The sequence below is a fragment of the Phaethon lepturus genome, unplaced genomic scaffold, assembly GCF_000687285.1.
Source record: "Phaethon lepturus isolate BGI_N335 unplaced genomic scaffold, ASM68728v1 scaffold13888, whole genome shotgun sequence".
Lineage (NCBI taxonomy): Eukaryota > Metazoa > Chordata > Aves > Phaethontiformes > Phaethontidae > Phaethon > Phaethon lepturus.
This window is the reverse complement of record NW_010556980.1, coordinates 1-19,038: the sequence shown is the minus strand read 5'-3', so window position 1 is coordinate 19,038 and position 19,038 is coordinate 1. Positions and strand designations below refer to the sequence as shown.

The window sequence follows — 19,038 nt, the reverse complement described above, 5'->3', positions numbered from 1 at the left end:
CGTGAGTCCTACAATACAGTTTCTTCCACCCATTTCTCTCTTTCCCAGGGAAACCTTTTCTCCTCTAAACTTAAGTTGCAACACGTCTCAAATCATGTGTCCAAGGCTTTTGATGTGTTTGGCAATTTCTGCCTCCTTCAAGAGCCTGATTTTTTATTTCTGCCCCCCTGCTTCTGGATTTGTTATAGCTTTGCATTTTATTATAAATTATTTTTTCTATTACCTGCAGTGTTTTTGACAATTCCTTGATGGTTGTTGTATAGTGGAGCATCACAGAGATGCTGCATGAAATAGCAGTGGTGTAGAAAATGGAGTTGGCCGTTGGTTTTATTTTATTTTTGTGTCAGATTTAGGGGCTTCTGTCTCAGGTTTCTACCCTGGTTGCCAGCAGTGAAGTCTGCAAGACTTGGTTTGGTCCATCTGTGCAGGCACATGATACTTTAAAAGCTTTGTTTGACCGTGTAGATATGCCCTCTGGTACAACTTCTCACCATCTCTGATCTAATGAGTCCCATAACCTCTTTTAACTGTAGCGGATGAAATGATGTAGTTAAATTACTTGATTTGATAATCCATAATTATCTGCTTGCTGTAGTTCATTCTTAAGCTAGAGTTAGGAGCAGAGGAGTCATTTTGCGTGGGTTTATTAGTGACAGAAGAGAGTTTCAGCTTCTGGTGGGCTCAAGGCTGGAGGGCTGATACCTACTCCAGCTCTACTCCTGCTTAGGCATCAGGTAATGTGCATTCTACAGAGGATGAGAAGCTGCTCCTGGGCTTTGAAGGAATACAGCAGAGTCAAGACACCTGTGAAAGGGAGCAGGGGTTTGACAGCTGTTGAAACTGGGATGATACATCCACATAAAAAACTTTACATATCAAGTAAATTATGCTGCTTCTGCAAAGTGGTATTGATAGTAAGTGTGGGCCTTCTCAGGGTGGAGGAAAAAAATGGATTTCATAAAGGGTGCAGAAACAGGGAGAGAAAGAGTCTTTGCATCATTTCTAGTTATCAAGTTTCTGTAAGAGTATCATAGCACCACATGCTTTGTGGTCTTTGAAAGTTCAGATTTCATCTGGTCCAAAGAAATTTTGCAAGAGACACAACTGTGGGTCTGGTGGGGAAGGCTGCTGTGTGTGAGGACTGCACTGGATTCAGCAGTAAAGGTTTTGATTTGGGATATAATGGAGTTTCCTGCTTTTTGGGTGTGATTTTGGTGCAGGGTGAATGCTTGTTGAGAAAAGTGCTTTCCTTCTCAAGTGCCTTAATGCTGAAATGAAGGCAGTGACCAAGCAGAACATCTTGAGAGCTAAGAGGTGAAAGATTCTGTTTTCCTTTTTTAGGGGAAAAAAAAATAAGCCACAGAGGACATGGTTTAAGAATAGATACTGTCATAGGGAATGGCTAATTGTGGAAGTTGTTAGGGTGGTTGTGGAAAAAGATGATAAGGAACCTAGCTGAAGATCTTCGTAGAGTTAATGCTCATACTAAAGGAATATGCTGGAACTTCCTCTAAACCTGAAAGTTTTCTAGGGTTGAATTAGGGGGAAATAGAGAATAACTAACTAGTGTAACCTTTCTTTCGTCAGACGTGTCAAGTGTGCCAGATGATGCTGCCCAACCAGTGCAGTTACTGCGCTCACCAGAGGATCCATGCTCACAAGTCTCCGTACTGCTGCCCGGAGTGCGGAGCCGTCTGCCGCTCCGCCTATTTCCAAACTCACGTCAAGGAGAACTGCCTGCATTACTCCCGCAAAGTCGGATTCAGGTTTGTGCAGCTCCAGAGGGTCCATGCTGAGACAGCAAGAGGGAATGGGAAACTTGGATTTAGATCTTTGGAAATGCGTCTTCCTTTACAGCAGAAATTAAAGAGGATGTAGCCTGGGCCTGGCATGGTTTTCTGTGACAAAACACATTTGAAATGGGGAATTACTAAATGGATTTAAGAGGAGGTTTCTGAAAGCAGAAATTATTTTGAGGCAGCTTTAAGCTGAAAGACACTTGTATTGAATTCAAGTTGCAGACATCTCAGGATTGATATTTATGGCAAAAAGATTGCAGTTCTTAATCCTCTAAATCTCTCTAAGGTTTGAACTTGTATTTATGTAAGTTGTAATGGACTGAGGGATCTGTGTCTTCAGGAGAAGGGCATAGATTATTTTCTTGTATGCCCCTAGAACTCTCCAAATACTTCTCACGACTGAGACAGATGGAGGAAGGCTCCCAAGGTTCTGGATACAGTGGTGTGTATGTGTGTGTCGCCTTTTCTCCACACAAATTTATTGCTTTAATAAAAGATGTTACTTTTACATTACTGTTTTAGATCATTACTGTTTAGTAATTACATTACTGTTTAGATCACCTCAGCTGCAGCACAGGTCTTAAGACACAGATGATTTGCTCGGGAGATGAAACTAGGTAACCTTTTAAGATTCCTTAAAGTTCTTTTTTTTCTCTGATTGCCATTAAGTACTTTGAATTTAAAATGAATAGGGCAATTCCTGTTCCTGGAGCTGTTCTTTTAAGATGTCTGAAAATTCAGGAAGCCTCCACTCTGTGGTTTGTTCTGAAATCACACTTAGGTTTTCAAGGTCTTTTTCTTTCAACCATGAAGACAAGAGACATGTAATGAACCAATTCTGAATTTAATTATATACAGATAAAGGTTTTTTTATGTGGGATTTGATTTGAGGGGGCACAGCCCACAACAAAGAATTAATTCCATTGCAAATTAAATGGCTGTGATACTCAGGCTGTTTGAAAATGAGTTAATCTGAGAGAAGGAGGAAAGCTGGAAAAAAAATGTTTTCCCTGAGATGGAAAAATGGCAATGGAGGAGAGGTCAGAAAACTAACCACAGGTTTGGTGTAGTTCTTCGGACTTCACTGGCACCTCAGAATCCCAAATGCAGGCGCAGTTTCATTGCACTGAGCTGCTTGTGCAGCATCCCCATCCTCACTGATGCCTCGATCAATAATGCGTCACAGGGTCATGCTGGCCTGAGCTGCGTTATATAGGAAGCTCAGTCTTTTAGTAGTGATCACTGCAAGACCTTGCTCCTCTGTTTCCAACTGATGGGCTTGCAGTGTACAGCAGAGCTTGGTCCTGACTCTTAAGTGTATGACCTGGCATTTTTAAAAAACATTATTCATTCCAGATGTATTACAGTAATATCTTTATGATGCCTTAATCCTTGTCAGCAATGAGAGCTTCCATCCATCTACAGATGTCATTAGCAAATATCTGCTTTCTGTGCCAGGGACATTAATGAAGATCTAAATCAAGACAAGAGCTCAAGAATGATACTTACGGATTTTTTAGCTTTGCCCAGCTTCTTTAGAAGCTAATTTTCTTTAACTTCTCTAATTTGCATCTGTGCAAGCTCATCTGTGAAAACTGAGTCCATCAGACAGGCGAACTTCTGGATTTGCCATCCTTGTTATCCTGCCTGTCTCTGCTGTGGGGCTGATGTCATCGTTGAAAACAGAAGAAATAAATTTTAGTTGCAGAACCCTATCTAGATAATCTGTGGCATCTGCCCTGTGGTCACGTAGTGACTTCTCTTCTTTCACTTTTGTTACTCGCAGAGCTGAAAAGCGAAGGAGTTCTTTTAAATCCTTCCCAGGATCAGCTTGACTTCTGCTGCTTCTTACTATGTCCCTGGTTTTCTTGAATTTCTGATGCATAGATTTGGTTTTGTTTTTGTGATCAGTCCTTATTCTGTCTCCTTTTCTGCTGATACCCCAATGCATTTAATTAAGTTGGGAGTAAGATTGTTTTATTTGGATTTTAGTCATGGCTAGTGATTACACTGAAAATGAGAAAAGTCTTCTGTAGTTAAAAATTAAAATCAACAAGCCTGTCCTAAATATTCCGTTCCACTTGGCTCCAGGTGTCACCTCCCCACCTTTTCCAAGCACCTTCCAGCTGTCCCCAGTGATGTGGGACCCGTTTTCCTGCTCAGTGCCGTCTGGAGGGTTGAGGGGCTGAAAGGTGACAGCAAAGGAAGTGTTCAGAGGGTTAAGACAACATCTTGTAGCTTTATCTTCTCTCTCAGGACGCTTTCCAAGACTTTTACGCCACCCCTCTTTGCCCTGAGGCTATCCGAGAGTCTTCGCTTGCAAATTATTCCCCCGTGCTGGGGAGATGATAGCAGAATTTGCAATTTGCAGAAATTACATGGCAAGCCTCTGACATCCTCCATCCACTTTGTTCTGCTAATTAGTTTACTTTATCAAACTTCATCCTTCTGGCACTGGGATTCTTGATTACAAAGTGGCTGTTGTTTAAATTTCCATTTACTGTAAATTAAATTAACTCATGATCATTTGACCCTGAGTTAGTACTTATTTCATCCTTAATTCTACATGAAGTACTTAACGAAAACTGAATGTACTGCAGAACCATGTCTTGTTAGTTTGAGGAGTGTTTGTGAAAGAAGCCGTCGGATATTCCTGGCTGTACCAGACAGACCTTACTGTCAGGATTAGCATTTGTTCTTCCATTTATACTTGGGAATTTATTCTTCTAGAATAACACAGTTCCTGGTGTTACTATAATAGAAAGTCTCTCTCCCAGTCTCACGTGAATGAGGATCAGGCTCGAAGGCAGAGCTACCCAAGCAGAATTTTCATGCTTCCCCAAAAATGACACCAGCTGTTATCACTGCTTCCCTCTCTAAATTTAAGAAAACAGCATTTCTGTGTATAGTTTGAGGGAGAGGGTTAGGCTCCTTCAGGCTGGCTTCTGCCTAGCGGTCTTTTGAAGTGTAACTTCAAAGCATGGGCTTGTTTCCTAAACGCTGTTGGGAGGCTCGTTTGGAGGGAAGGATAATCTAGCAGCTTGTTTGTTTTTGATATGAGCCTGGAGTTCTTCCAGTTGCTCGATAGCTGGGGTCCATCTGCGACAGCAGCATCCGTGCCGCAGCACTGCCAAATGCACAAACCCTAATAGCACCACGGGCAAATGGCAGACCTTAGAAAAAAGGAAAAAGATATTTATAAGGCAGCTTAACTGCAGGCTCACCAGAGGAAGTTATGCCTGGTGTGTATCTTGCATCCTACTACGGCAAGCATTGGCCCTCTGGATTGCCTAGCCACGCTGCCCCGCTGTAACGATCTGTGTGTGCAGCGCTGGCTTAAGAGAGATCCGCCGTTAGTCATTTTGATTGACTCTCCTTAGGAGAGGCTATTCTGGTCCTGGATTAGTGTAGGTGCTCCTGTGGGGATGGTAAACGCTGCGGCTGGTGTGGCTGAGGCAGGCGAGAGCAGGTATCTGCATCCTCATGTGTCCGTGTAGTGTTGGTGTGTGGCTTCTCTCCAAGCACAGGAGGCGGGTGGGTGCTTGGGAGGCGTATTAAAGGTAAATATAGTAAGGCTGCCGGTTGTTGCCATCCTGGGGGAGTATCGGGCAAGGCCTGTCGCCGGCATGCGTTGGGAGGAGAGGCAGACTGAGACCGGTGGGGTGACCCTGACTCTTTTCCTGGCCCTGGGTCTATGCTTTTAGCTGCCCAGAAGAATCCTTTGGCTCCACGTGCAACCTCTCTTTCTTCCTCTTTCTCCTCCCAGAACATCCCCCAGCTCCCAGACAAGCACTTTCCAGGCAACACCTGTGTCATAATGATTTTAATGAGCTTAATCAGTTCCTTGGGTGTTTCTGTATCTTTGCTGTTGCTGTCATTATTTTCTAGTGCTTAGTGAAGTCTGAGAAGCAATTGTACAGGGTTACTGAAGATTTCCTAGCTGAATATTCTTTTCCTGTTTATTTTGTATTGGGGACTAACTGGCATTTATGCTGCTTATTTCTACCTAGAGATCTCATCAGATACTTTTACTTTAGTTCCTCACTTGTACATGTGGTGGAACTGGCTTTCACAGCTACAGTACTGGCATTTTGCTGAACCACATCTTCCTTTATTCTTTCTGGGTTGTTTTAGTCTCTGAAGGCTTCTTTTATAGATCTTGTTTACTTGTCGCTAACACGTGACACGTGTTGGAAGCAACACTGTGGCTGTAACTCAGCTCGCTCTTTGTGCATCCCCCAGGTGCATCCATTGTGGAGTTGTCTTCATGACCCTCGCCATGCTGAAAGTGCACATCCACGAGAAACACTGCGAAGTCTTCCACAAGTGTTCTTTTTGCCCGATGGCCTTCAAGTCAGCCGACAACACCACAGCTCACATGACCAGCCAGCACCCAGCAGAGCCTCACAAGACTACTCAGTAAGTATTTTGGGTTTATCTCTTCTTCTCCTTTGCTGGGTAGCTCCAGGATTCCCCCCTTCCCTCACAATTTTTTTCTGTTTCTGGTTTCTGTCCTTGCATGAGAAGAGCTGCCGCTTTGTCAGCCGGCAGGGGTCCATTCCTAGCCGCAGCGTGCTGTCCTTTGTATGAATTTGGTCTCCTGGGTATGAGAAGAGGACTTTGGGCAGGGAAGAGCTGAACATCCAAGAATCTTAATGGTTGCCTCTTTGTCTGGCAGGACCCACAGTGGCACCTGTTGGCAGATGGCTCCAGGGCAACTTCTGCATCTGGCACCCGGAAAGGGAGAGGAGGGTTATGCCATGCAGCGTTGCCCCCAAAAATCACTAAGGAGAAACCTCCTGGCTTTTCCACTCTGTAGCTTTCCCCTCCAAGCCTTGAGCTACTGCCGAAAATGTGTGCTTTAAGGGAGGAACTATGGAAAGGTGGGGTTGAAAGTAACACGTAGCTAGTATACTTTGAGTTTGCTCCCATCTGTCTGCACTTACTGGCACACACACACACGTAGGTAGTTACACATATGCATAGAAGTAAACTTATTTTTAGAAAGCTGTGGTATGTGCCTGAGGCATTTTGTTGTTCTTCCCAGTTGAGTTAGTGGTTCAGCTGTCCACGTGGGTGTGTGTTGACAATACATTGAGAGCACAGCCCTCCCCAGAAGCCCATCCCTTTCTGAAGTTGCTGACATAACTTTTTCCACTGTCTTCTTAAGATAAGTAACGAAGAGAGACTGAGTTTACTTTTTTTAATTGTTCCAGGGTGATCTACAAATGCTCTTGCGAGACTGTCTTTAACAAGAAGAAGCTGCTCCAAGAGCACTTCCAGCAGAACACCAACAAGTTGTTAGTGGGAGTGTTTAAGTGCCCGCAGTGTCAGCTGGTGTATATGCAGAAACAGCAGTTAATGCAGCATGTTAAGGTAGGTAACTCCCACCAAATACTGATGTGAGGTCCTACTTTTTGAGTTACACAGAGAGTTTACATCAACTGTGTGAGGAAATTGGTTGAAGAAGTGGAAGGTTCTTGAGCAAGACATTAGTGGAAAAATAGACTACAATGATTTACAGCATTATCTGGAAACATCAGTGGAGCATTTTGTGTTAGCTGATAATAATGCAGGCAGTTACTCTCATCTGTATGTAATTTTACCTTATGACAAAGGCTTGTTTTCGACGGATAAATCTTTTTGATTTTTAACTGTTCTATGTTAAACCCAAGGAAGTGATTAAACCAGAGCGGGAGCTTTATCTTTGGTTGGCAGATAGGGAGAAGTATTCTTTGCCCACAATGTTACTCAATTTATATAATGAAAGCTGAAACTCCCTCTTTTGAGTGCTCACCTAGAGAGCTTTGGCCCCTTTGCAGCTGCCTCAGAGAGAGGCTGCATGGGATTTTACACCCCTCTTCCCTGGCTGCTCCACTGCCTGCAGAACCACACCAGAGTGCAAGAGGGGAATGACAGAGGCAGAAGTGATTGGCTTGGAGATACCAGCCTTCAGGAGGTGGGACCCCCACCTCGTGTGCCTCCACGCTGGCACCACTCAGGCTGCTCCAGAAGGTGGTCTGAAATGGGTAGTTGTGCAACCCCAGAACTTGGTGGAAATGGTGGTCCAGAGAGTCCTTCGAACCTGTCCTCCCTCAGTAATGGCTCGTATTGCAATAAGCACTACAATACTCTGTCATTCATCACTCTTTTTATACATGTGAAAAGCTTGATATTGTCCGTTTGGTGGTGGTTTCTGGCAGGATGCATGTGAGGACTTGCAGATCTGATTATCCCATGAATGTGTGAGCGCCGCATTTTTCTGTTGTCTTAGTCAGTATGTTTCTATGTACAGTGTCTAACAACACTGCCGTGGAAATCCTTTCGGAAGATTTCTTGATGGCATTCTGAAGAAAGAGCTTGCAAAGTCTTCTTTCCCCTTGATTAGAAAAAAGTGACATAATTTTTTTAATGAGTGACTTTATTTTGTTTATACTTACACTTAAAAAGCAAGAAGATTAGTTAGCTTACTCTAAAACAAAAACCATTCAAACCTACTTCTTTGCTTTCTCCCCCATGCCTTTAACTTGCAAATCTGGAAATGCTTTGCATGCAGTAATGAATTAAAATTTGAAGCCCTCCTGTGAAGTTGATGATTGCTAATCTTCCTGTATTATAGCTAGGAAAATAGAGTTGAGATTAAGGCTGGGACCTTCAAAGAGGCATTCCAGCCCAATGCTAAAAGAAGGGCTTGAGTTGAGGTACACAACTTAATGCAGCTCATTTGCAAATCCCACCCCCAGGGACCTGCCTGCAGCAGTTTGTGCACCAGCACCCTGACATCTCCACTACAAATCTTTTGTCCTTTAACCATGAGGCTGTTTTTGGCCATCAACAGGTCTTTGAGATGGTAATTGAAGAAGGCTTTTTGGCTGTGGCAGGATAATAATTGCACTAACCCATCTCCTCTCTTATCAAATCCCGCTCCTTTATGCAATACAGAGTTTATAGGAGGTGCTGTCTAATTTGCTCCTCCACGCAAAATAAAGAAACCTTCTCATCTTCCCTGGCATTCTGTTGTTAAAGCGTAAGAGTAGGAGTTATAAGGTCCGGTTCCTGTTACTGACACTGCAGAGAAGTCAGTTCATTTTTCTATGCTCCTTGTTTTTTTCCCCTCCAGTGGCATAATAGCAGGAGGAATGGAGTGGTGGGTACTAATGTACTCTTCGCTCATGAAACACCCTTGAGATTTCCGGATGGAGAGAAAGGTGAAGTGTTCGTGTTACCCTAAATAGCTGACAATGCTGTGGAGCAGCTGTCATTGCCCTGCCATTTGCATGAAAGAGCTTCTGCGGACATCAGCTGGATCAGGTGCAAAGCACACAGGCTTCTCAGATGAGACCTTCTGTTTTGAAGTTTGTTTGGTGTCTAACCCACAGAAAGACTTCCAAAGGCCTGGGGCCTTCGTGTGTTGAAACTTTACCCGTTATTAATTATTGTGCACAATTAAACTTCTAAATTACCCTTTTGTGTGGATGAACTGTTGTTGTTCCTAGGGGAGTTTCTTGAGGTTTCTTTGGTATGTTGCTATTTTATTTGCTTTTGCTTTCCCACAGCTCTTCGTTTCTGGATTATTTTCCTTATGTTCAATTTTCTTTGTTAAAATAACTTTTTGGGGGACTTTAGATTTTGGCCTGTTGAACAACCAGAGAGCCTGGGGATGTATTCCTTAAAAGGCTGCTTTCTGGCTTTATGCTTGCTTTTATTTGTCAAGAGCAAAGTTTTGAACAGTGAAAACGTAAATAGCAATAGGCATTGTGGAATTGAGGAAAGTAGGGTTGGAGAAAATGAAATGAAAGGTTGTCTCTTCCTGTCACTTGAGCAAAAATGAAGCAGCTTTGGAGCCCCCAAGATAACAGCAAACATTTAATTCCGAGCTTACCAAAGCAATGTGTTTTTAGAGCTTAGGCTCTTGAAATAATGACAATTAACATTTCTCTTCCATTACATCTTCCCTGTTTAACCAGAATTCTCAGAGCTCATCCAAAATGTTAAACAGGAAGCACCAAGGAGCTGCTGTTGTCACGCAGGAAACATAAATAGAAGCTTCATGTTTCTTGGGAAAATCTCTTGCTGTAGAAAGCACTAGAGCCGGCTTCAAGTGGAAATGGGAAGATATGTAGGAGCAAGACATCAACATACTGGTTTAGGGGGCAGGAGCTTAAATAAGTGTTATTTATTTATAAATAAAGGTGTATAATATGAATTACATATAAATGTTATGTGTGATTCCATTATTATCGTTATCCAGGGAGTTCATGGAGTTCCCCAAAATCCCGAGGAGCTCTCGAACTTCCGACAAAAGTCTGAGAAGGCATCAAGGAACCAGGTTCATACCCCACCAAAGGAGCTGTCGGTCAATGGGACTTCCCACTCCTCTCTGCTGAGGAAGGACATGAGGGTGGAAGGGTACAATCCCGAATCCAAGTCCAGGCTGAGAAGAACTGGTTGGACTTGCAAGGAGTGTTCACAGTGGATCCCTGACCGGGAAACCTATGTGTCCCACATGAAGAGAAGTCATGGAAGGGTAAGGACTCAGATGAAACACTTCAGCTAGGTAACAAGATATTTTTAACAAAAGAATCTGATAATCAGTAATATTTGGGGCAAAAAGAAACTGAGAATCTGTTTGACAGCTCTCTGAGGAGTAAGTTCAGGGCCAGAATAAAAAAAAAAAATTACGTAGACAAGCACACTTTCTGTCCTTGATCCTCTACAACCTGCATACCTCATCCTCTTTGCTGTTCCTTCTCACACTGCATCTAAAGTCAGGCTTCCTCTTCAGCTCACCTGGGTGAGTGGATGGAAAGTCGTGTCTTCTCCAGTTGCTGGTTCAACAGTCTGATCTAAACTATCTATACTCAAAGTTACAGAAGGACATACAGTTCCTCTCCATGATGTTGTATTGTTTGGTAGTTATCACTACATCTAACTGGGGAAGAATAACAGACTCGTGCAGTGCGCAGAGCTATCAATGTAAGAACTGTAAATCTCAATTTTGTTGGTTTCATCCAGCTCAAGACTTGTGTTGCCTTGACCTACTTCTGTCAAGCTAATCCTTGCTCGCTGGCAGAACATAGGCCAAGATCTTGTGTGCAGCCAGATTTCTTAGTACTTTGGCATCAGGACTTCTTGTTCAATGTAGAGTCATCCTTCTTGAGTCCCATGAGCAGAAGCTGTGGAAATCTGGACCATCATCTTTAATTCCTTCCAGCTTGACTTGGGGAGTGCTAGATTGTCCCAGTTGATAAGTATCAAGAGAAGAAGATGGGGGCAGGGTGAGAATGCTGGATTTTCCCATTTGAATTCTATAGAAGTAGGAAATTTGCCAAATATTTAAGTTCAATACATATATGTATTCATTAAAGAAGTCTAAAAAGATTTTAAATGGAATGCATGCAGATTATACAAAGGATTGTAGGAAAAGGAGGAGGCTAGTTAGGGGGCAGAGTTGCATAGGGGAACATGGGTATCATAAATGGATAACAAGCAGGACTATGTGATGCTCTTTAACATCTTGCCCTTTTATTGCACTGAACTATGAGGAGATAGAAGGATAAGTGGACTTGTACTTCACACTGGGATCATGCCTTCTTCTGGGGCAGAAGGGACATTCCACTGAATTAATTCTGCAGAGGGTCCTGTAGTAAAATAAGCCCACAGTAGAAGCAGCTGATGCAATTCCTATTAAAAAAAAATCAAGCATGTGCTTTAACTAGTCCTGGTTTTTATAAGACCAGTGCTGGTATTAGCCAACCGTTGGGCTGAGTATAAGTGGGACCCCAAAATCTCAGTGATCTTTATTAGTGGAAGAGGGATTTTTTGTACCTGAGGGGTAAGGTCCAGATGAAGAGCATGGGAATGTTAGAATCCAGTCAATGCCTTCCATCACCCTGTTATTAAAAGATATTTCTGTTCTTCTGCTAGTCTATGAAGAGATATCCCTGTCGACAGTGTGAACGCTCATTTAATGCCTCCAACAGTCTGCGTAGACACATCCGCAATAATCACGACACAGCAAAGAAAGTTTATACTTGCTGGTACGTACTGAATGCCACTTTTCAAATTTGTTTTCAGCGACAAGGTAACCCTTCAAAGTTTGGAAGCCCTTTGTAATAGATTGTGTCTGCTCTTACGTACTCCAGGCTATAAGTTATTGAGGGAGAATAAGAAAAAGAGTATGTTAAACATGAGAGAATTGGTGTCTAAAATAAGTCCTTAATTTTTACTGCACAATGCTCTTTGGAAACTTAGGGTAAGGTTTGATTTGAGATCTGCAGGTGCAAAGCGAGAATTATATTGCACACCCTTGTGGAACAGCTAATAAAATACTGGGCCAATCTTTCACTGCTTTATGGTTGGTGTACTCATGCATCACTCTTGTGCCTTCCCCATGAAAAAATGGTACAAAAAGTGTGTAAAATCCTCATGAACCAGGGCACAAGATCTGCCACTGCTTTACAGAGGCAGAACTGACTGCACAAGCTGCAGGGCAATGGATAATTAAGCCTGCTGGATTTGCTGGAGAAGATGCACCTCAAAGTTGGAAAATGGATTTGGAGACTTCAGACGAGCTATGTAAATCAGCAGTGAATAAAAATCATTGCTGGTGAACATATTTTAACTGTGAATACAGTCTCAGTTCAGGACAAAGCCCAATGCTTACAAAACTGCCTCTACAACTGCTGCATCCTCATCTACTGTTGCAGAATAAGTCATACACTAAGCGACCGTGCAGACTTGCTTCCTGTCTCATTCTGAGACATCCTTTTGAAACAGAATTAAAGCACATTTGTGTTGGAAGGGAAGTTTGCTGTGATGTAGGTTGGAGGATTTTTTTTTTAACCAAAATTTTGGTTTAATGCAAGTGTTTCTGAAGAGCGTACTGTCACTTGACTGCACTTAAGTTGCTAAAAGCCTGTCTTGAAGAGTACATCCCTCATGTACTTTATTTCTTTGGACTGTCTAGTGAGCCACAGTAGCTTTTAGTAAATGGATGAAGTATTGGCATCACCACTGGGGCCTGATAGGAATACAGTCCTGGTGCATTTTTCAGCCAGGACTTCTAAACTTTCCATTTCTTGTAACTGTGCTTTGATTTGGAGAAGATGAAATGTTGACTCTGTGTATGTTTCATTCTGCTTTAAGTTTGTGGGTGATGGTCTTTGGAGTTCTGTGCACCTGATATGTATAAATCTGTTCTCTCAGTTGTTTTCAATGTGGAGTGTATCAGAATCAAAATGAACATAAGGCCTAGCTGGGAAGGATTTGTGTAGAACAACCTGGGATGTGCCAGCCTACTGTATGCATTAGCTTGTACAGGCCCTGGAGTCCAATTTTGGAGGATACTTTTCAGAATGACACACAGTTGACACAGTTGTGGATTTACACCTTCACCCAAGGGTCCTCGGTCATGCCATATTTACAGCAGAAGAAGACCCAGCTACAAATTCAAGTGAATTGTGCTTGTGTTTAATTCTCAAGTTTGTAGTTGCTCCTTCTCAAAATCTGTTGAAGAACTCTTAATTGGACTGTGGTTGTCTCTCTTTAATCATTGTAGTGGCAGACTTACGGAAATCCCAGCACTCTTCAAATGAAACCTTTTCCTTGAAATACTTGTCCCAGCATCTCCAAAAGCTGCGCTTTGTTTGCATGCAAGGTCTTCTGTCCAGTCTCCCTTTTAGCTTGTCCAGACCGCTGTTCTAAAAATCACCTCTGTGACTGCCACTCGCAAATGCGTTCATCTCTTTGAATTCCTCCTTGGCTCCTTTCTGTGCTTTGTAAGTTACCACATGTCTGCTACTCCTTTTCTTGTCTCTTGGGTGCTGGTGTCTGTTTTCTTTCTTCTCACCAGGCAGTTTGTATCAGTCTCACCCGTTTTCCCTTCAGGGTCTTTGGTGCCTTAACGTCATGTAACCCTCTACTCCTGGATTGCCTCATGAAGCATGAGTAAAATTTGTCATTGATCCAATAATTGAGTATTCTTGTGACTCCAGCATGCTGTCTTGTAGGTCACCTTCCTTGGCTTCTGACATTTCAAGCTGTGATTTCCCCTTCTCCCCTTGCCCTGCGTAGGTCTCTGCCTTCTGTTAAATTTGTAGGGAGAAACCAGTGATGGAGGACTTGCTTGAATACCCTCCTGCCACTGGAATAATTCTGGCTAGGAAAGTGTCTTTCTCTGCTCACATGAAAAAAATTCTGAATTAGGACAAATTGCAAAATATTCTGATGTTTTGTATATTTTCTTTCATAATTCACTTGGTTATTGTGATGGGAACTTGCTCTTGTTTTCCAAGTCTTAAGTACAAACTGTCTGGAACGATTTGATTTTCAACATGTTTCGTTTTGATAAATACCACTTAATAACCTCTCATTTTCCTCCATGAGGGAGAAAAATTCCATCATTATTAAATATTGATTTATCATCTAAGCAGTTCCTGTTAAAAACCAGAAGTATTCAGTGAGGACATCTGCATTTTCACATCACTACTGACTGTTGTTTAATTTCCATTTAGTTACTGGAAGATCAGTAGGAATCTTCTTTCCTTTTAAAAGATGTCTTTGTTGCCCAGAGACACTTCATCTCCTCTCTGTTGCTTTTCTTCCCTTGCTGCCTACATTTCAACTGCAATTTGTGCGTTTCAGAGAAGTCTGGTGTTACTTGCCTCATTGCTGGGGTCGATGCATAGCTGATGGACCTTCCCCATGTCACGCTGGCAGGCAGCAGCAGAGTACAAAGTCAGTCTTGAGTTTCCCAATTGCTAACGGAGACCTCTGTGTACTCCACCATGCTGCAGTGAGATGGTTTATTTGTCTGCAAGACCTGGCATTTATTTCCAGTAGACCTCAGTCATCTGGGAGTGAAGGTTAACAGATGGCATATCCCCTTCAACATCTCCTTTTGAAACATTAGCCATGCTCTTGGGCAGCTCTTGAATCCTACCAAGTTTTAACATGAATAGTTATGTATAAATAAATGCGTTCATGAGTGCTTCTGCCTAGGTTATTGCTATCAAAGTTGGAAGTTCAGCCGTTTTGTAAGAATTTTAAGTCTGTTACGATACATATGGTCTTGGATGGGAAGCTGCACCGGTGCTTGGGAGCGCTGGGTGCAGAACCTGGTTCTGCTGCAGGCCTCCTTGGTGTTAGCAAGTCACGAACAGGGCCCTCTGTGCGTAGGTCTCTCATCTCAGAGTCATTTTTCTCCCATGCTTTTTCCTTCTTGATTATTTATCTTGTGCTTGTGTAGTATGTATCACAGTGGGCCTAATCTCCACTAGTCCCTGTATTTATTTAGTACTGTACTGTAAATAAGACGTGCCCTACTTTCATTCTCATTCATGCTTACTGTGGTAAACTTTAAACTGTTCTAGATTTCTCTCAGGGGTAATGTTTTATTATTGAAACAATGATTTGCTGCATATTTTGGTAATCTAATAGTACATTACTCACCAGCGTCTGTCTCCAATGATACCCATTGGTTTGGCACAGAATGAAGAGCTGTTTGGATGGAAACGAACAGCTGGGCATTTCCTCTAATAAATTTTCTTCCTTTTTATATTTCCAAGGTACTGCACAGATGAAAATCAGACATTTCCTCAGCCATTCATGCTGGAGAATCACATCAGCCTCATGCACGGCATCAAAAACCCAGACTTATCCCAGATGGCCAAAGGAAAAGCTCCAGAGAGAGACACAGCAGAAGTAACTGATATATTTTCATTGAAAAATAAATGTACCTGGCGCGTAGCTGTTCACTTGGGGTGTTACATCAAGCTGTAGCCTTATGGCAGCCAAGCCCTCTCATCCATACGGCAGACTTCCTTCCCCTCCTCTCAACTCCATCCAGTTTGCTTCTCTCTGGCAGTATCAGGATCAGAACTGAAAGCGCAGCTGAGCTGGAGCAGCACCAGGACAATGTGTCTTGCATTTTGCAAGATATTCTTGAGCGTGTGTCCCTGTGCTTTACTGGCCTTTTTTCAGTCTACTTTGTAACCAGGTCTAATTTAGGTTTTGTTGTTTTCCCCTTCCACTCTGTTCATGAGCCTGGTACATTTTTCCTCTTTCTCCCTTGTTTTTTCTGCTAGTTACAAAAGATTTCTGTTTTAAAATACTTCCTAGATCCTTACATTACCTATAAGAACTATACTACTTATATTACCTGTAAGAACTGCATTCCTCCTAAGTAGCACTCTGCAATATTTTTCACTAAATGTAACTGTTCAACTAATTCTACTTCATGTTGTTTTGGAATGGAGGGTTGGCAGATTGGGCTTCTTTGCTCCGTTTACTTTAAAAATAGACATAGGTTTTCCATATCACTACAGTTAATTGTTCATCTGTACCGTAGCACAGAGGAATCACAGCCAAGACTGACTCCTCTCTGTATTTATGCCATAAGGAAACCTGGGGTAACTTAAGAATGCACTTCCATGAGCTGATGGCTGCTTGCCCCAAGCAAAGCCGATGTACCAGGGCACCCGGCTAAACGGGGGCAGACAGTGGCTTCAACATGTCTCCAGTTGGGTCTGCAAATACAAGCCTATAAGCTGTACCCTAAACAAAAGACTGCTCAGTGCTGCTGGCTAAGGAGATAACAAAATCACATGAAGGAGCATATGCAAGCGAGCCATACTCACGGGAGGAGAAGCACTCTGGGGGATTATAAGACAGAGATGAGTTAATGAGAGATGCCGTGAAGAAAAAGCCTGAGTGGAGGGGAAAATGTTGGGAATTAAATCTGAGAAATATTGTCTGGGCTAATGACCATCCCTGTGTCCCTCAGCTGTCCCTGCCCTGTGGGCTCCTCCTTCCCACACTAAGTTCACATTCTCCTTTCCCATCACGTTTCTGCCCAGCCAACCCCTCCCAGGTCTCCCATCTCACATCGCAGGACAGCAGTTGAGATCCTGCATGTTGGGGTAAGGTGTGTGGGTACTGGTAGGAAAGGCAATGTAACAGGAGTCCCTAGGCATGGCGTCATTTAGATTGTACCAAAATACTGATGTGTATTCACCCTCGGGTGTCTTCAGATACACGTGTGGAATTTAGCACTTACTCTCCCGTGGGCTCACACAATAAAGTAACTTATTTAAATCTTCTTTTTTTAAGGCAAAATCTCCAAAGAGGATGGCAACAGATGAGCTGGGTCAGGCAGAGACAGCTGCGGGTTCAGACGCGCCGCCAGCCAAAAAACTGAAAGCGCATTGGAAATGCGCTAAATGCGGATTTGCGACAGACATCAGTACTGAGTTTCAGGAACACATACCTCGGCACAAGACAGACAGCTCCACCTACCAGTGCTTGTTCTGCGGCTTGTGCTACACCTCTCACATCTCCCTGAACAGACACCTCTTCATTGTTCATAAAGTAAAAGATGAGGAGGAGGAGGAGGAAGAGGAGGAGGAGGAAGAGGAGGAGGAAGAAGAGGAAGAGGAGGAAGAGGAAAGGGAGAAGTTACAAAGGGAGATGAGTGAGAATGGACATGAGGGGTATAATGGCGAGATGAACACTACGGCGGAAGAAGAAAACCTGAAATGCAAAGAGTGCAAAAGTGACTCAGCTCTTTGTGAACACAGTCAGACATGTGGTGTGGAGGGTCCTAATAGCACCTCACAGAACAATCATTCAAAGTCTCTTAAGACTTAAAAACAAACAAAAACCCTTTTGGTTGGTCGGGGTTTTTTTGTTGGGGGGTTTTTACTCAAAATACAGGGTGGGGACGGGGCAAATCTTTGAAATATTCTGTTGATTTCTTGGGATGGACATTGCTTTCCGTTAACTTCTATTTGTAAGGGAAATTTAAAAAAAGAAAAAAACCCTGCCATTGCATCCTAAGCACTAACTCTCTGCCAGACCAGAGAGGTGAAAAGGGAAAGCAGGGCGAGAATCCTCACTGGAGCTTGTCCAACTCCTGAGGGTCCAGGAGCACTTTCTGCAGCTGCAGTTTCCTTAAGATGAGCTCTCTTCCTTCAAGTGTGCACTGCCTCAGCCTTTGCCCAGAGCCCCAGCCTTGCCTTCCCTGTCTTGCTTTCTTTCTTCTCCTATTTATGGCTTATTTTTTCTCTTCCCATCCTGCCTTTGTTTTACTCACTTTAACTCATAACACTGTCTCAGCAAAACACGCTTGTCAGGACTATGCTGGCCAATCCAGGATCTTCTGCGTTACACGGGACGGGTTCAAGCTGTAAGTCGTGCTGGTTTTTCTTTAATTGCCTGAATAACAACCTTATTTTCCAAAAGGCAATTTAATGAGATGTCTTGGACCTGAGTCATCCTGAAAGAGAATTTTGTAGCCCCCATCAGCTCGGGTGAGCACGGCTCAAAGCCACGTGTCATGTTAAGGAGGGCCTGGTCCCCCTGGGCACGTGTTGGCTGCGTGTCAGTGGAGTTGCACTGCTGGAAGGGTGAGCACAGCCGGGCCCGGTGCTTGGTGGCTTATCCCGGTGGGGAGCTTGGGCAGAGCCGGGTGGCAGGCGAGGAGTGCTGGGGATGGGATGCCACCGGCCCCAGAAGGGGAGAACATCCCCTGCCCCTGTCTGTGGCATCAGCTGGAGCGAACCGGTCCCAGCACTCCTGACAGCGTCAGCTCGGTGCCAAGGGCTCCGTGGCCGGCTCGTTTTGAGCTGCTGCAGCAGAGGAGGGGAGCACAGCCCGGAGGAGTGGGAACCGCCGTCCTGCGGGGGCTGGTGTCCGTCGGTGGCTCTTCTCCCACCGCGGCTCGGCGTTACCCGTCACCTGGGAGACGTTTCTTTCCACGTAGTCATATTGACTCTCTCTTCCCTCACTCGTTCCCCCACCACACACGCGCTTCGTGTAATATAATTATCTTCTATACCATTTTTTTTATTATGTTGAGCCAGAACCCTGCTCGTTATTGTTTACTATGACAATGTTTAAAATAATTTAAGAACTATTTATCTTATTGCATTCGGATCGCTCACCTTCTCGTCTCGACGTGTTTTGATACGAACAGTTTGGACTCTTTGTATTTTTTGATACGGTGTACGTTAGCCTAGGGGATGTTTTACCAGGTAGCCTACGTAGAGTTAAGGATTGTCATAGGGGATGTCTTCCCGGGTAGCCTACGTAGAGTTAGGGATAGCTGGGGGCACTCCCGAGCCATCACGTATCTATTTAACCCGCAGCGGCGTTTGTGCCTTGCTATGATGTTTACTTCAAAGTATTGCAAATAAAAGCATCCAAGGGTGCCTGCCTGGGCGTCGTTCTTGGCCGCCAT

The 19,038-nt window shown here is 43.6% G+C and overlaps 1 protein-coding gene across 1 annotated transcript in view; it reads left to right on the top strand.

The window, feature by feature from the left end:
* The window catches only part of ZNF592 (zinc finger protein 592), a 39,176-nt gene extending 21,455 nt beyond the window's left edge, over positions 1-17,721 (top strand). The window contains exons 3-9 of the mRNA XM_010292627.1: positions 1,588-1,766; positions 6,042-6,218; positions 7,016-7,175; positions 10,051-10,326; positions 11,727-11,839; positions 15,368-15,503; positions 16,911-17,721. Coding sequence (XP_010290929.1) covers positions 1,588-1,766; positions 6,042-6,218; positions 7,016-7,175; positions 10,051-10,326; positions 11,727-11,839; positions 15,368-15,503; positions 16,911-17,447 — 1,578 coding nt within the window. The 3' untranslated portion in view covers positions 17,448-17,721. The remainder of the gene's footprint in view (positions 1-1,587; positions 1,767-6,041; positions 6,219-7,015; positions 7,176-10,050; positions 10,327-11,726; positions 11,840-15,367; positions 15,504-16,910) is intronic.
* The last annotated feature ends 1,317 nt before the right edge of the window (positions 17,722-19,038 follow it).